The following is a 17,409-nucleotide window of genomic DNA, read 5'->3' on the forward strand; positions in this document are numbered from 1 at the left end:
TTGGCACATCCATATTTGATACTAACACTCTCCCTACTCGTCCTTTCTCACTTGTGGAGTACTTCGAAAAAATGTAAAACCCATTTGATAATTCTTTAAATCCCAAAACAAGCTGGGTTAATGAAAATATCAAAATACGACTGTGCCTATATACACTGGAGTTCGAGGGTTCAAATAGGGGAGCTACTACAAAAAACTCAAGGATATTTTGCAATATTTGTAAATTCCGGGAAAAATAAAAGGGAAAATTGGGGTAATTGAACAGAGGCTATCAGTGAGGCTTCAGGATCACTCAGGTTTTAAGGATATTTAAAAAAATGATTTTCAAGCGGGCGCTTTTGGATTTTTCAGGTTCTTTTGCAATTGGACCTCTTTTTTTTAAAAAAAATTTCGGGACTCAGTTTTCAGGGCATTTCAGGAATCGATTTCAGGAACTTGAAACCTAACTTGGATTCAAAATTTGGTTTTGAGACTTAGGTCTTGAGATTTATTCAGATTTTTGGTTAATTTGGGTTAGGTCAAAATGGGGTGTCTAAACTTGGGTGGCTGAGACATGTTTACGTTTATTCGCTCGCCCAGAGGACGTCCGTACAAGGATCATAAGAGAATATATCAAGATGCATTGGAGTATAACTATTAGCTATTGGAAAGCGTACAATGCGATGAACATCATACTTGAGATTAAGTTTGGGAATGTCGAGGACTCTTACCGCATATTGCCCGCATTTTCAGTTGAGATAATGGGCAGAAATCCTGGAAGCTACATGCGTGTTTTTCGACATAGAGATTTACGTCCAAGGGGAGATGATAAATTTGCTCACTTATTCTGGACATTTGATCCCTGCGTACATTCTTTTCGAACATTGACCTATAGTTTTGGTGGACGGAACACATCTGCGAGGAAATATCTAGGAATATTATTGATTGCAATCGGTGTCGATGATAACAACAGTTTATATCCATTAGCATTTGGGGTGGTGGGGACGGAGAATGAAGATAGTTGGGAGTGGTTTCTAATGTTGTTGAAAAGGCACGTATTGCCAGAGCAGATGAATGTATTCACTATATGCTCCGATCGGTAGAAGGGGTTGTTGCAGGCAGTACCTAAAGTATTTCCCAATTGTCATCATAGTTATTGCATGCGTCACCTCGCTGCCAACTTCCGGTCCGACTTCAAAGATCTTCTACTTGAGAGATTGTTCTAGAGAGCCGCAAGGACATTGAGGGAGAGTGTTTTCAAAGAAATAATGGAGAAGATTAAGGCAAAGAATGAACGCGCACATAAGTGGATAAGTAACATTCCGAAGGAAAATTGGGCTAGTTTTTATTTCAATGGGGATAGGTATGATGTACTGACTACGGATAGATCGGAGTGTTTCAACGTTGTCTTGAAGGATCCCAGAAAATTACTGATTGCATCATTGGTAGAGCACACTCGACATCAGACTACCCAGTTCATTCAGAAGAGTCAGAAATTAGGTAGTAGTTGGCACACAAAATTGACTCATTACGCAGAAGAACGTATGGAGTCATCACTGAGGGAGAGCTGCCAATATACACCTTATCGAGTAGGGACTCATGAATTCGAAGTAAGGTCTATTGAAACTACAGATTCTGTAGATTTGATAACTCGAACGTGTAGTTGTCGTGCCTTCCAAACATATGGACTTCCGTGCATACATGCAATCGCAGCCATTAACATCACAGAATTCGATCCGTCCGATTACTGCGACGAATGTTTTCATGCAGAGAGGTATCGAGATACATACGCTGAGGTTGTGCACGCAACACTAGATCGGATGCAATGGCATGAAAGTCCCGAACAGTTGATGAAAATATTACCACCGCTTACAAAGCGACTGCTTGGAAGGCCACGTACGAGAATAATGGATCGTGAGTTGAAAGGTGGATTACATTACAAGTGCACTCGATGCCGACAACTTGGTCACAATAGAAGAAGTTACAAAGACCCTCCCGTCGTCGGACCGAACCTCGACGAAACTGCTATTGGACCTTCTGCACCAATACTCACTAGGTCGGCCGTACCTTTTCAAGCTCCCTTCTTTGCATAAGGGTGTGGGTTGTTTTGAGAAGTTGTATATGATTTTTTGTGATGTACTCATATACTCTTACTAATTTTTTTTGTTATTTTGTAAACAGTGGTTGTATTTAGATACACTTATAATTTTTTTGGAGTAGAAGTCACCCTATTGTTTTAATTGCTTTCCTTTTTCTTTGGTTGGTATCCTGGAAGGGGTTACTAGGTCAAGGAAAATGGGGTTATCACATATGAAAATGGGGTGATCAAGAGATGAAATGGGGTTATTACACCTGAAAATTTTCGGTTCTTGTCTGTTGGGCCTGGAAGGGGTTACCAGGTCAAGGAAAATGGGGTTATCACATATGAAAATGGGGTGACCAAGAGATGAATTGGGGTTATCACACCTTGAAAATTTTCGGTTCTTGTCTGTTGGGCCCGGAAGGGGTTACCAGGTCAAGGAAAATGGGGTTATCACATATGAAAATGGGGTGACCAAGAGATGAAATGGGGTTATCACACTTAGAAAATTTTTGGTTCTTGCCTGTTGGGCCTAGAAAGGGTTACCAGGTCAAGGAAAATGGGGTGACCAAGAGATGAAATGGGGTTATCACACCTGGAAAATTATCGGTTCTTGTCGGTTGGGCCTGGAGGGGTTACTAGGTCAAGGAAAATAGGGTTATCACTAATGAAAATGGGGTGACCAAGAGATAAAATTGGGTTATCACACCTGGAAAATTTTCGGTTATTGTCTGTTGGGCCTGGAAGGGGTTACCAGGTCAAGGAAAATAGGGTTAACACTAATGAAAATGGGGTGACCAAGAGATAAAATTGGGTTATCACACCTGCAAAATCTTCTGTTCTTATCTGTTGGGCCTGGAAGGGGTTACCGGGTCAAGGAAAATAGGGTTATCACTACTAAAAATGGGGTGACCATAAAATTGGGTTATCACACCCGGAAAATTTTCGGTTCTTGTCTGTTGGACCTGGAAGGGGTTACCAGGTCAAGGAAAATAGTGTTATCACATATGAAAATGGGGTTCTCACATATGAAGCTGGGGTTATCACACTTGCAAAATTTTAAGTTCTTCTCCTTCTCTTCCTCACACCAAAGAGGTGGCGGCAACAACAACTAAATGGTTTAGGGGAAGTGATACCCCTTTTCTTCCTGTGGACGAGGCACTTTTCTTCCTCGAGCCACCCTATATATTGTTTATGACTCCTCTTTTTGCACTAAAATAGGGTTGCCCTTGAAAGTAAAGGGAGCAGATATATCATTTTCTTTGTTTATATATTTGAAGAAGATACGCCCATTTTCTTTGTTTAAATCACTTGGGCCCCAATGTAAATAGGCATTCGTCCGTCAACAGAATGGAGGGATAGGACCATCCAATAGAGATGATTTTTGGGACATAGTCTATTTACATTGAGGCCAAACAAATGAATGGTTTAGATCTTCGAACAAGTATCATGAACGCCATATAATGTCTCCTATTTTATGCGATATAATGGGTGGGCCCCATCTTGCTCAAAGGCCTTTCCACAGCAAAAATAAAGTGAGCACATATGCGCAAACGTCATGTATAGTGGACCCACCTATTATATGTGCACCTAATTGCGGACGCCATACAACATCCAAACCATTCACTTGTTTGGCCTCTATGTAAATAGGTTATGAGTCAAAGATTGATCTGTGGATGAACGACGCTTAAGGGTGTCAATTTTGGCTCGGGCTCGGAAGCTCGCTCGAGCTCGGCTCGAAAAAAGCTCGGCTCGAATCTTTAACGAGCTGGCTGGCCAGGCTCGTTAAGCTTAACGAGCCGAGCCTGAGTTAGGCCAGGCTCGGCTCGTTAAGGCTCGTTAAGAATTTAATATATTTAAATATATATATATATATATATATATATTATATGTTAATATATACACTAAAAGGGTTGTCCAGGGAGTGAAAGGGGGAGGCAAAATATGTCACTTTTTTTTGGAACCCCATTTGCTACTTGGACGGGAGCCTTGGACCACCCCCCGTAGTGTAAAAAGAGTAGTCAAATTACACTAGATAGGGTTGCCCAGGAAGATGAGGGGTGTGAATTTAATATAACTTTAAGCCCAATGGTTTCCACCTTGGCATTCCCATCTTATTTTGATGATTCCAATACACAAGTGATTTAAGATCACTAATGTGTTTGAATGTCTAAGTTGTAGATCATAATGATGTTAAGACAAGATTGCTTGGATTGAGGCCAAGAAGCTCTCATTGGACCACATTATGAAGGCCGAAGACATCGGAGATCCAAGACAATTGAAGACTTGAAGAATCTATTGAAGATCGAAGTCTAATAGAATGTATAAGATCCAATCTTAGTATTAGACTTTAAGAGGCATAAATTAAGTTAATCTCACACACCCTAAATGTCTAAGAGATTGTCTTTGTGATGTTCCAACACTTTGGAACCCTCATAACAATCCCAACTTGGTGTAAAGATGGAAGCCCAAAAACAGAAATTGAAAATCGCTTGACATAGGCTTCTCGGAACTCCAAGAGAATTCTCGGAGCTCCGAGCTCGGAACTCCGAGAGATTCCTCGGAGCTCCGAGAAATGGTCCAGTAACATTTTCTCATTTCTGTTTGTATTCCCGGAACTCCGAGATTTTTTCTCGGAACTCCGAGACCACTATAACGGGAAGAAAAATGTGACCGTTGGGACTTTGCCAGATTTAAGACAATGCCCATCAAACGGTCATATTGGGTTTTCCTATATATATGGGTATTCTATACTTCCAAATTATCAATCCTAACACTCTTAAACTCTACTTGAATATCACAAGAGTGAATCAAAGCTCGTTTATGCCTCTCATCCTCTAAGATTAGGATTTGGATCATAGGCTCAATTTGTACATCTTATTCAAAGTTGTAAACCCTTGTGAGGGATTTTTTAGTTCTTTCTTTCTTATTCTAAGATTGTATTTGGGCGAGTGCGAAGGGACGCGGAGCCATCCCTAGAGGGCTAGTGCGAAGGGGACGAGGAGCCATCCCAAGAGCAAGTGCGAGAGATGCGGAGCTTTCTCCGGTTCGTGGCAAGTCTTGCTAGGCGGAGCCGAACCAAATTGTAATTGGGTTGATTCCTCGCCATTAAAGGAATCCTTAGTGAAGCCATCAACGGGTTTGGTTGGTGGAGTGGAGTAGGCCTCGTGTTTTGAGGACCGAACCACTTTAAATCTCGGGTGCACTCTCTCTTATCTTTTGCTCTACATTTGCATTGCACTTAGGATTTAACTTGTTTGCTTAATATTCATTCCTTGATCCATTGATCTACAAAATTAGGTTAGAGGTTTTCAAAAGATCAAAACTTGTTAGGAATCTAAATTTTCACTCCTCATTTGTTGCCATTTCGGGACCACCCTTGGATTTTCACTTGGTATCAAAGCCTTGGCTCTTAAAAGATTTTCTTTTCTAAAAAAATCTTTGGAAATTTTTTGTTTTCAACAAGGGAAAGATCATAAGATCTTTGGCAACTTTCTAATTGTGAAATGGCGGATAAAAATGGAACCGGACTTCCAGAAGGCCATTCCACAACTAGACCTCTTTTCTTTGATGGGTCCAACTATGGACATTGGCAGACAAGGATGCGCATCTATCTTCTTTCGATAGATGTGGAACTTTGGTACATTGTTGAAAATGGATACATTTTGCCTTCCAAACCATTTGAAGAATGTAGTGTCGTAGAGAAAAGGCACACAAATTTAAATTACAAAGCCATAAATTCTTTGTTTTGCGCCTTATCTACGGAGGAGTTTAATCGAGTTGCTCTTTTTGATTCCGCCAAGGTTATTTGGGATACACTTGCCGTTACCCATGAGGGAACATCACAAGTTAAGGATTCCAAAATAAACTTGTTAAAGAGCAAATATGAAATTTTTAGAATGGGTCAAAATGAAAGTATCTCCGATATGTATACCCGATTCTCTAAAATTTCTAATGAATTAGCTAATCTTGGTAAATCTTATCCTACTGATGAGCTTGTGAGTAAGTTGCTTAGGTCACTTCCTCCTTATTGGGACCCAAAAGTCACCGCCATCCAAGAATCAAAAGATCTCAAGACGCTATCTATGGAGGAGCTTGTAGGATCTCTAATCACTCATGAGATGCTCCTCACTAGCCGTCAAGAAGAGAAGAAGCCGAAAGAGAAAGAAAGAGAAAGCCGATCTCTGGCTCTAAAGGCCTCCAAGACGGACTCATCATCAAGTGATGCGGATAGCGATGAGGAAGAAGCTTTAGGAAAATTTAAAAGCTTATGGAGAAAGCAACACAAAAAGGATAAAAAGAAGAAGAAAAAAGAAAGTAAAGTAGAAGGAGGAATTAGGTGCTATAATTGTAAGAAGACGGGACACAAAAAACCGGAGTGTCCACTTCTCAAGTCATCTTCCTCAAGATACAAGGGAAAGAAGGATTGGAAGAAACACAAGGCTCTTGCAGCCGGTTGGGATGGGGAAAGCACGTCGGGCAAGAGTTCAAGCGAAGGGGAAGATAAAAAAGAGGATCTTTGCCTCATGGCATTCTCCCATGATATTGAGGTAAATTCTAACCCCTCTTGCTATTCATCAAGTAGTGATAGTGAAAACATATCTTATGATGAATTATGCTCAACCTTGCATTCTCAAATTTCTAAAAATAAGGTTCTTAAAAAATCTATTTCAAAATTAGAAAATGAACTTGATTTTTTAAAAAATGAGTCATCCTCTTCCATATCCAAATCTCAAGCACAACTTGAAAATGTTAAACTTGAGATTAAAACCCTTAAGGGTTGTTTGGATGAGAAAACTTGCCAAATTGTCAAACTTCAAGATATGGCAAGCTCTTCCAAAACTTATGAAGATGCCAATAATGATTTTCTAAATCAAATAACCCATCTTCATAATGAAAATGAAAGGTTAAGATTATGTCTCCATGGTTTTTTAAATGGTGATAAAATTATAGACATAATCTTGAAGAAGACTAGTCAAAGACCTAATCATGCACATTATGATATGACTAGTTTATCTAACCCTCACGTTAGATGCCATTATTGTGAAATTAATGGTCATTACAAATTCCAATGTGCATCTAAGATTAGAGATTATGGTGGAACCAAGAAATCTTGGGTTCCCAAAGCCGCCATATGATTCTCTTCATATGATTCTTAGATTAGGGGCTAATGCTTAAAATTGAATATCTTTTTATGGTATGTTTTAAAATATCCCCTCTTATATTGAATTTGTTTTCAAAATAGGGGGAGTTGTATGTTTGTCTTTTTTCATGAAAAAGGGGGAGCTTTAAAAATTGGAAGAAATTTTAACCCTTTGTTTTTCTTTTACCCCATCTTTTTCATAGATGCCAAATGGGGAGAGAAATCTAGGTTAAGGAAATTAAGGTGTGCTTTTATTGGAAAATCTCTTCTGCTTGTCATCATAAAAAAGGGGGAGATTGTAAGCCCAATGGTTTCCACCTTGGCATTCTCATTTTATTTTGATGATTCCAATACACAAGTGATTTAAGATTACTAATGTGTTTGAATGTCTAAGTTGTAGATCATAATTATGTTAAGACAAGATTGCTTGGATTGAGGCCAAGAAGCTCTCATTGGACCACATTATGAAGGCCGAAGACATCGGAGATCCAAGACAATTGAAGACTTGAAGAATCTATTGAAGATCGAAGCCTAGTAGAATGTATAAGATCCAATCTTAGTATTAGACTTTAAGAGGCATAAATTAAGTTAATCTCACACACCCTAAATTACTAAGAGATTGTCTTTGTGGTGTTCCAACACTTTGGAACCCTCATAACAATCCCAACTTGGTGTAAAGATGGAAGCCCAAAAACAAAAATTGAAAATCTGCTTGACATAGGCTTCTCGGAACTCCGAGAGATTCCTCGGAGCTCCGAGAAATGGTCCAGTAACATTTTCTCATTTCTGTTTGTATTCCCAGAACTCCGAGATTTTTTCTCGGAACTCCGAGACCACTATAACGGGAAGAAAAATGTGACCGTTGGGACTTTGCCAGATTTACGACAATGCCCCTCAAACGGTCATATTGGGTTTTCCTATATATATGGGTATTCTATACTTCTAAATTATCAATCCTAACACTCTTAAACTCTACTTGAATATCCCAAGAGTGAATCAAAGCTAGTTTATGCCTCTCATCCTCTAAGATTAGGATTTGGATCATAGGCTCAATTTGTACATCTTATTCAAAATTGTAAACCCTTGTGAGGGATTTTTTAGTTCTTTCTTTCTTATTCTAAGATTGTATTTGGGCGAGTGCGAAGGGACGCGGAGCCATCCCTAGAGGGCTAGTGCGAAGGGGACGCGGAGCCATCCCAAGAGCGAGTGCGAGGAGACGCGGAGCCATCCCTAGAGGGCTAGTGCGAAGGGGACACGGAGCCATCCCAAGAGCGAGTGCGAGGAAACGCGGAGCTTTCTCCGGTTCGTGGCAAGTCTTACGAGGCGGAGCCGAACCAAATTGTAATTGGGTTGATTCCTCGCCATTAAAGGAATCCTTAGTGAAGCCATCAACGGGTTTGGTTGGTGGAGTGGAGTAGGCCTCGCATTTTGAGGACCGAACCACTTTAAATCTCGGGTGCACTCTCTCTTATCTTTTGCTCTACATTTGCATTGCACTTAGGATTTAACTTATTTGCTTAATATTCATTCCTTGATCCCTTGATCTACAAAATTAGGTTAAAGGTTTTCAAAAGATCAAAACTTGTTAGGAACCTAAATTTTCACTCCTCATTTGTTGCCATTTCGGGACCACCTTGGATTTTCAATAACCCAAGCTCGATAAGGCTCGCGAGCCGAGCCTAGCCGAGCCTGACTGAGCCGAGCCCGAGCCCGGTTCGAGCTCGAGTCGAGCCCGGTTCGAGCTCGAGTCGAGCCCGAGCTGAGCTTTTGAGCTTAACGAGCCGAGCCGAGCCTGGCCAAGCTCGGCTCGGCTCGGCTCGTTTACACCCCTAACGACGCTGTATATAGTTCTCTATGTACCGAAAGAGTTAGGATAATCTTATGGAGATGATTTTTGGGGCAAGGCTAGTTTATGTTAGTGCCCAACAAAAGAACGGTTTGGATCTTTGAAAAAAGTGAGCCCAAGTGATTTTTTTTAAAAAATATACATTATTTGATGTCAAAGCATATAGTTGAGATGATAAATTCGCTCCCCTATAGGATAATTCGCACCCCTTTGACATGAATTATGTGGTAGACTTGGTAGAAAAACCGGGGAACACTTATTTATGGCTTACCGTGATTTTGAGGGTGGAGGCGTATTTCGGTCAAAAAATGTGTCAGGAAAAGCAAAATGGAACCCTCTGACAAGTTTGAAATTCAGGGGTCCATCTCACTATTTATTTTTACGTACCTTTTGACCAAATTTCCTTTCTCGGCTGTGCTTGTGCGTGTTTGTCTTGGGAGACTGGAAAAAATAATCGAGTGGCACGTACTAGGTGTTGTCAAGAACATTAAAATAAGTCAATATCATCCATTCAATATTCAACATTAGACACCCAATTATTAGCCACAGAAAAATTCCAATAGAATTTGTACAAGAAAGTGAAGAAACAGATGGATCTTCTCCAAAATTTTTGAATTAATAATATGCCCATTGAATATGTTAAAAATTGTTTCAAAGAGGAGAAACAAATTTGCCAAATAACTAACTTTAAAATGAAAGGATACATTTTTCTTTGAGAGTTGCTAGGAAGACACGTGTGAAACTTATGACAAAAGTACTCAGCATTTTATTAAAGGCTAATGATATTGCCACTACCATGTACTATGCCATCTTCTCTTTAATTATTTAAACAGCTGTCAAAGTGTATTACAGTTCCCAAAAAGCTCGCAGAAACCAATTAAACAAAAAAGCTGAATTTGTGTAATTATTAAAACATAGCAGTGCCAACATAAGAAGCCCTTATTGAAATGACAAACATATCTCTAGTTGTGTACATAGTTGCAAGTTGCAGAGATTTTATAGGGGCAGGTACGGAGAAAAAGCAAAGAATTCACACAGTGGCAAGGGATATCATATGTAGGCCTAAAAGGGAAGGTGACTTGGGAGTTTGAAGTCTCAGAGATGTAAATCAAGCTCTTCAAATGAAGTTGCTGTGGGGGCTACTCCAAGACGTTTTGGGCTGAATGGATCAATGAAAAATATTTAAAAAATAAGAGCATTTGGACAATCTCCATGCCGAGGAAAGCCTCATGGGCTTTTCGAAATATTCTCAGAGCAAGAGATCTCCTCAGAGGTAAAATTTGCGACATTGTGGGCTGTTGGGGGTAAAATCGGTATATTCGGCACCGAACCTCAAACTCCTTCTCCATTACTCAACTGGATCGACATAGTCCCCGCAGCAACACTCGGTAATGAATCTTGATTGGACCTCCTTAATACTCCTCCCTTGAACGGTACCGAGCTACCAAGGGAACCAAACACAATCGCAGAGATCTCGCCCCCAAACGGGAAATCCGGACGGCCGGTACGCGTAAGGCGCGACTTTTGAATTCAAAACATCCCGCCTAAATCACCATCTCCGATCTTCGCCCATATTCATTGGAAATCGTATCTCCACGTGTTTATTTGCCAGCTATCAAGCTCCACGTGGATCAAATCTAGGGTATGATTGATGTCTCCACGATCTTACTCTCCCGCCATCACGCTCCACGTGGGCGAAACCAAAGGCACGATTGATATCTCCAAGATCGTGGATCTCCACCCCTGTAAAAAGGGGGCTACGCACTCAAGCAAGGGAATCCAACTCACCCTCTCTTCTTCTCGGGTCTGGTAACTTGACTTACCTCTCTCCCATTCCCCGTCTATTGTCTGTGATTGCCTGTCTCTGACTTGAGTGTCGAAGTGGCCGTCCGGAGCCACAAGTCCGGGCCCGCTGACGCTTTTTCTGTAAGCGCAGGATTATAGGTTCTGCGAAGTTAGTTTGTGCAGTCAGATTTTGGGCGTCATCAGATTGGCCAAGACAAGGAGATCGACTTTTGGACCCAATCATGGCACCCAGATGGAAGCCTTGACGGTCTAATCTCAAGAAGAACAACTGTCTATTCCCTCTCATCGATCAAAACTCTAGACGAGATTCATCGAAGAGATGAGTGGAATCCAATCATTGACAATCCATCCTTGAGCGCTGAAAAGGAAATCTTGAAGAGAGGTCTGTTCCAGGACACTCCTTTCAACATGCCCATAAGGAAGCCTGAGGTGAATGGTATGTTTACTGTCAAAAGTGCATGGAATGCGATAAGGAAGATCAACTGCTCTCCTTCTTGGGCAAATACTACTTGGTTTTCGGGTCACATACCCAAACACGCTATAACCACTTGGAAAGCCATCCAACTGAAGCTTCTAACGAAGGATCATCCAGCATTGCAGGATGCTAATATTGATGCCTCTTGTGTTCTCTGTAATGCTGCAAGGGAATCCATAAATCACCTTTTTTTCGATGTGGTTATTCTGCCTGGATTTGGAAATCAGTTCTTAGGAGGTGTGGATCAAGGAGACCTCTCAAAAGATCATTTATCTGCTGAGGAAGAGTGGATCAGGAACAAGTGGAAAGGAAAATATCAGAGTACCATTGCTGTCAAATTGGCCTTCGCTGCTGCAGTGCATAGATTATGGACAGAACGTAATCAAAGAATTTTCGAAAACAAATCCATGCATAAGACTGAGATTTTAAGACTCATTCTTCGAGATGTTAGACAAAAGATGTCCCCTCTGAACTTATGTGACCTGGCTGATGACCAAAGAATTCAAATATCTATTAACTTCGGGTACAGACATATCCCTAAAGAGGTTTCTGATAAGAGTTGCAGATGGTTACCTCCAATTCCAGGTGAATGCAAGCTGAACACTGATGCATCCTTGTCAACTGAGGGGGGAGGTATCAGGGGCATTATCAGAAATGATTGGGGAGATCCTGTTTACCTCTTTTCTTTGAATGTGGCCAAAGATGAAATCTTTACTCTGGAAATTCAGGCAATTTGTGAAGGTATTGTTGCTGCTAAAAATCTTGGAATTACAAGTGTGGATTGAAGCGGATTCATCCTTTGCAGTGGACATATTAGCTCAGAAATCTCAGCCACCCTGGAGAAAGATCCCTGCTCTGATCCAAGCAATGAAGGTCCTGAAAGAAACTCAGTGGAGAATCAGCCATATCTGGAGAGAGGCAAACTCCGCAGCTGATTTCCTTTCCAAGGGCAACTACCCATGCAAAGGCACGGCCATTCCAATCAGTTCTACCCCCCCAGATCTCACTCACATCCTAAATGGGGATGCTACAGGCAAAGAATATATACGTGCGGCTGTAACTCCTTTGTTATCTATTGTAAGCCCAAGAAAGCATATTGTATGTTTTGTCTTCGGACTAGTATGTTCTGTCTTCAGTCTCTGTCTTTCCTCTTTTAGTCTCTGTCCTTCCTCTTTTGCTTTTGGGAGCTTGTTCCCTTTATGATGGCCTCCGAGCCCCCCTGGTTGCTCTCTTGCTGGGAATTTGTTCCTATTTTGTGGCTTTCGAGCCCCCATAGTTATACTTCTTTTTTCGTTAATGAAATCTGGTAGGGGTCTTGCCTAACCCCAGCTTACCCACCAAACCAAAAAAAAGTTGCAGCTCAGGTGAAGCAGGTCGGGCCTACCTGAGAAATGACCTAGGGGTCAGTTTGGGTGGAGTTTTTTTTTCATAATGGGTCAGAGTTTAGTGTTTAGCCTAACTAAGATTATAGAAATTAACAAAACTTCAAAAAAAAATTCTCTAAATTTAAGTCATCAAGTGCATAAATTTAAGAAGGAAACTACTTTTTCACATCACAAAATTTACTACCTTAATGAAAGTAATTATATATTGGAAAATAACTTTTCTTGTTATTCAAGAGATAATTAAGAAATTCAAAGTACATGTCGGGTTTTAGGTTTTGAGTTTGTTTTTTCTTTAAACCCGACCCAACCCAAGATTGGGTTGGTTTTTCAACTTCAAAACCGACCCAATGTAAGGCCCATGATTTCTAAACCTGACCAAGGGTATTTTCGGCTCAGGTCAATGTGGGTATGGGAGAACCCGGCCCAAGATTCAACCTTACTTATGTAGCACCCCATTTTGTTTAGGGGTGAGCATTATTCGGTTATAACCGAATAACCGAACCGATTTGGTCGGTTCGGTTCGGTTTTTTTCCATTTCGGTTAGTTTTTTTGGAAATTCGGTTATTCGGTTTCGGTTTCGGTTATCTAAAAAATATTTCGGTTAACTGAAATAACTGAAATAATGGATGAAACCATTTTTTTTTCAAAAAAAGTTGCTTTATGTGCACTCCATGGGATGATCAAAACTGTCCATTTGATTGATCACAACTTAATTAGGTTGTGCTCAAAAAGTCATTTTGATCGGATGATCCTAGCCCTCCGATCCGAGGCAAAATTTTACTTTTTTCCCTCTTTTCCTCTTACAATTCGGTTATAACCGAATAACCGAATTTGTAATCGGTTTGGTTTCTCATAAATTCGGTTTCGGTTTCGGTTCGAATTTTGGGAAACCGAAATAAATTCGGTTTTAACATTTTGGTTTTTTTGGTTCGGTTTTAACCGAATAACCACCCCTAATTTTGTTGTTGTCGGCTTATTTTCCATTAAAAAAAAGGAATTCTCAAATAAAAGGGCGGACCCACATCTTATATCTTTGTATTTCTATTTGAGGACTTGAGAGAGTATAGACACTTGACACTTAGGTAAGCATATCACACCACTTCGTAGTCATATTAGCACTTTGATTCGAGGTTCTAGTGTTCCTGAAGCACATTAGGAATGCTAAGCTCAGGTGCGCACTTGCAAAAATCAGATGAAACGGCGCCCCCATTGGATGCACGTCACCAAAGTGAACTGAAGAATGTAAAAGTCAATGAATCTTAAATGCACTTTGGTGACGTGCATCCAATGGAGGCGCCCTTTCATCTGATGTTTGCAAGTGCGCACCTGAGCTTAGCATTTCTTGAAGCACAATTATGTCACAAAATAGTAGGATTTTTGTAATTTAGGCTTAATAGTACTCCGATATCATCTATGGGCACTTTTGACTACTTGGATCGAGCTTTGGCACCATGTGATCCACACAGACGTAGCTTCAAGTCCTAAAGTGATCACAAATCATCAACCTCTTCTTTTTTTTAGGATTTACTAGTGCCCTTAGAATGTTGTGATTGTACTAGGAGAACTTTGGATCGGGCAAATTCACGCATTTGATGCTTAGATAAAGCAATCAAGTAATGGATGCTCCAGATTTATCAAGATTTGCACACAATAACAAATCCATGGTAAAATTTCTAACAGTTGGCATCAAGATAAGAATATCCAATGGTATCAATCGGTTGAGGTTGAGATCGCCGAGATCAATTAGAATTGCAAACCGGAGCTAAAAAACATGTTTTCAACCAATCGATCAAGAGGGGTGCCATTGATAAATTTGTAGGGTTGATCATACCCCAAAACCTACAATTACATCTCCTCTATAAAACCTAAAATTACACTAATAACCCCTTTGTGCCAAGTCCTCAAACTTTTTAGAAATTCCCAACTTATCCTAGTTGTATTTATCGTGCCCGGAACAAAATCTTGTAAAAACAACTTTGATTGCTAATGAAAAATCAGATAGTTTTTTTTTCTTTTTTATCAAAACCGTTTGTATACTCAACTCAACTCAACTAAGCCTTTGTCCCAAACTAGTTGGTGTCGGCTAATGAATCCTTAAGTGGTTTTTTATAATTAGAAAAATAAAGGACGGGCAGTGATAAATCGGGTATCCCCTAATATCTTAAATCAATCCCCAGGACTCTCTCTCTCTCTCTCTCTCTCTTTATATATATATAAGCACTGCCCTATATGGGGATCTCTCTCTCTCTCTAAGCACTGCCCTATATGGGGATCGATTTAAGATATTTGGGGGTCGATTTATCACTGCCCTAAAAGAAATAATTAAAATGATGTTTGTTAGAGAAATTAAAATGCAAATCAATCATGATAATCCCCTCCCTGGAGCTTCGAAGTAGGCACGTAATCATGTAGATCGTCACTAGTAAGATATGATTGGATGAAGTGAAAGATGATCAATACATCAAAGGGGTTTAGTACGTACACTACTAGGGTGTTTGTACCGATACATCTGTTATATCTAAAGTTTGATGAAGATGGGCAACCCGGGTCAAAACTGGAATCATGGGAGCTTAGGGAAGAGAGCAGAGGAAGTGTAAAATTCTTTGATTTTCTATTAATCTGAGATATTTACAAATAACAATTACTAGTGCTTAAATAAGCACTTGAAGATAAACATGATAGATAAAGATAAGCAGATCATCATAATCTAAACCAACTTCCCTAATCTACCAAATCCTAATTTAAACCAACTTCCACCAAGATCATAAACGGATCAGATCTGATATGGTTTGACAAATCTCAACACACCCCCTCAAACGTATATTGATTGAAAATCTATATACGTTTGGATACAATGAAAAATCCCAAATTGATTACAATAAAAATCCCCAAACAATTAAAATAAAAACACCCCCAATATACTCAAGCATCTTCTAGTGTTATGCACATCAAGTTGATGAAGAAGGTCTATTAACGCTAATTGCTGCTTCCTGCCGATGTCCATAGATTCGAGTTGTTGAAATGAAGTCGCTTGCAAGATGAGCAACGATGATAGAATCAAGGCTTTAATAGGCGAGCCTACATGAAATGGGTCACCATGGACCAATGTCAAAATTGGCGAGAATGAGCCTAGTGGGCAAGAAAACTCTCTCAAGCAGCACATATTTCTATTTCAGGCACATACCTAAAAAAGGAGCCTCAACTGAAATAATTTGGAGAACGAAGATTTAGAAGAAAAAGAAGATAGAAACGACAACTAAACGGTTTAAGGACAACAATCATTGGCAAACATCAAAGGTCAGAGGAACTCAAAGGAAAAACAACAAAGGGGTGCTGTTATCAACATAAGAGGATTGGCTTATTGCAAAAGACAGAGAGGATTGCTGTTATCAACATGATAACGAGAAGGCATCGAGGCAATATGAAACCAAGATAATGTAAGGGGGTGTCATTATCAATACCTTAGATTGTGTACTTTGTAAAAGACAAAGCGAGGGTTGTCAACTATTTGCGTAAAAAAAACACATGGGCTGTGTTAATGAAAAATAGAAGCTACTAAATTTGTACCTCTCTCAATGCCCTATAGGCTGGCTTTACATTTCAGAACAAGAGAAAGAAGTAATGTCCAACAGTCCAAATATGATTAGTGGAATGTTACTTCCTTTTTTATTATTTTTATATTCCGACAACTTCACCTTTTATCTTTTCACCGTTGCCTCCCTTTAATGAGCATCTTTTCAGACAGCCATAGGTTTTGTGATGGGGACACCTTGAAGTTTTGGTTGAATCAGAGACGAACCTTTGTCAAAAGAAGTGCTTGCGGAGAGTGAGAACGCCGCATAGCATCTAAAGATGCCGAACAAGGGCCCCAATCAAACCAACAAGATGGAGAGGTGTTCAAGGTGGATCAGACCGGTCGCTACGCTAGACACGGTGACTTGTTAAGCTCCTGCGCGATGAAGAAGTAGGTCTCACAAGTGACCTTGAAGCTTGTTTTGCAGCGGTGGTGGACATTGTGATAGGGATGGATGGCGACCCGGCGGACGACTATATCGGCCGTCCACCAGAGAACAAGACTCCGTGCGTTGTGAGATCAAAGATCGGTCGGATCAAATTGCTCAGATACCATGTAAAATTCTTTGATTTATTATTAATCTGAGATATTTACAAATAACAATTACTAGTGCTTAAATAAGCACTTGAAGATAACCATGAGAGATTAAGATAAGAAGATCATCCTAATCTAAACCAACTTTCACCAATATCATAATCGGATCAGATCTGATATGGTTTGACAAATCTCAACAGGAAGAGACTTGGGTTTTCTTTTCTTTGTGGTATCTATAAAATGAATCTAATAACTCATAATTATAGAAAAAGAGAATCCTTTATCCTAATCATACTCAAATTGATATTAACTATAATTTCAAATATACTACCAAAATCTCTATGCATCAGGGACATTATAGGTAATGCCTGAGTCGATCATCAGAATAATAGGTATGCATGCCAAAGTAGTGATCACCAAACTATACCTTCCTAACGAGGTGAAGGATTGCCGATAGGGGTGCGACTTGGGTCGGGTCAGGTTGAGCTTTTGATAAAAAAATGAATTGAAATCAATTCGTATCCAACACAATGCTAAGCTCAACTCGAATTCCTAAACTTTGACGCGATTTACACCCCGAGTTGCTG

The 17,409-nt window shown here is 40.0% G+C and overlaps 2 protein-coding genes across 2 annotated transcripts; both read left to right on the plus strand.

Annotated features, from left to right (window-relative positions):
* The first annotated feature begins 1,247 nt into the window (after window positions 1-1,247).
* LOC143890840 (uncharacterized) lies at window positions 1,248-2,072 on the plus strand. The gene has a single exon (XM_077395523.1). The coding sequence runs from the start codon at window positions 1,248-1,250 to the stop codon at window positions 2,070-2,072; it is 825 nt and encodes a 274-aa protein (XP_077251638.1).
* An 8,188-nt stretch (window positions 2,073-10,260) lies between these two features.
* On the plus strand, window positions 10,261-12,114 carry LOC143890850 (uncharacterized). Its single transcript, XM_077395534.1, has 2 exons — window positions 10,261-10,321; window positions 11,021-12,114. The coding sequence occupies exons 1-2, from the start codon at window positions 10,261-10,263 to the stop codon at window positions 12,112-12,114; spliced, it is 1,155 nt and encodes a 384-aa protein (XP_077251649.1).
* Window positions 12,115-17,409: the final 5,295 nt, after the last annotated feature.

This window comes from Tasmannia lanceolata, unplaced genomic scaffold (assembly GCF_043159265.1).
Source record: "Tasmannia lanceolata isolate RefF3 unplaced genomic scaffold, GAP_Taslan_0.1 ptg000002l, whole genome shotgun sequence".
In the NCBI taxonomy this organism is placed as follows: Eukaryota; Viridiplantae; Streptophyta; class Magnoliopsida; order Canellales; family Winteraceae; genus Tasmannia; species Tasmannia lanceolata.

Bases quoted from the DNA above. Each gene is read 5' to 3' on its own strand.
- LOC143890850 (XM_077395534.1), top strand. From the start codon at position 10,261: ATGCCGAGGAAAGCCTCATGGGCTTTTCGAAATATTCTCAGAGCAAGA. The intron at 10,322-11,020 runs GTAAAATTTGCG...TTGTGCAGTCAG, and splicing joins AGCAAGAGATCTCCTCAGAG to ATTTTGGGCGTCATCAGATT.
- LOC143890840 (XM_077395523.1), top strand. From the start codon at position 1,248: ATGGAGAAGATTAAGGCAAAGAATGAACGCGCACATAAGTGGATAAGT.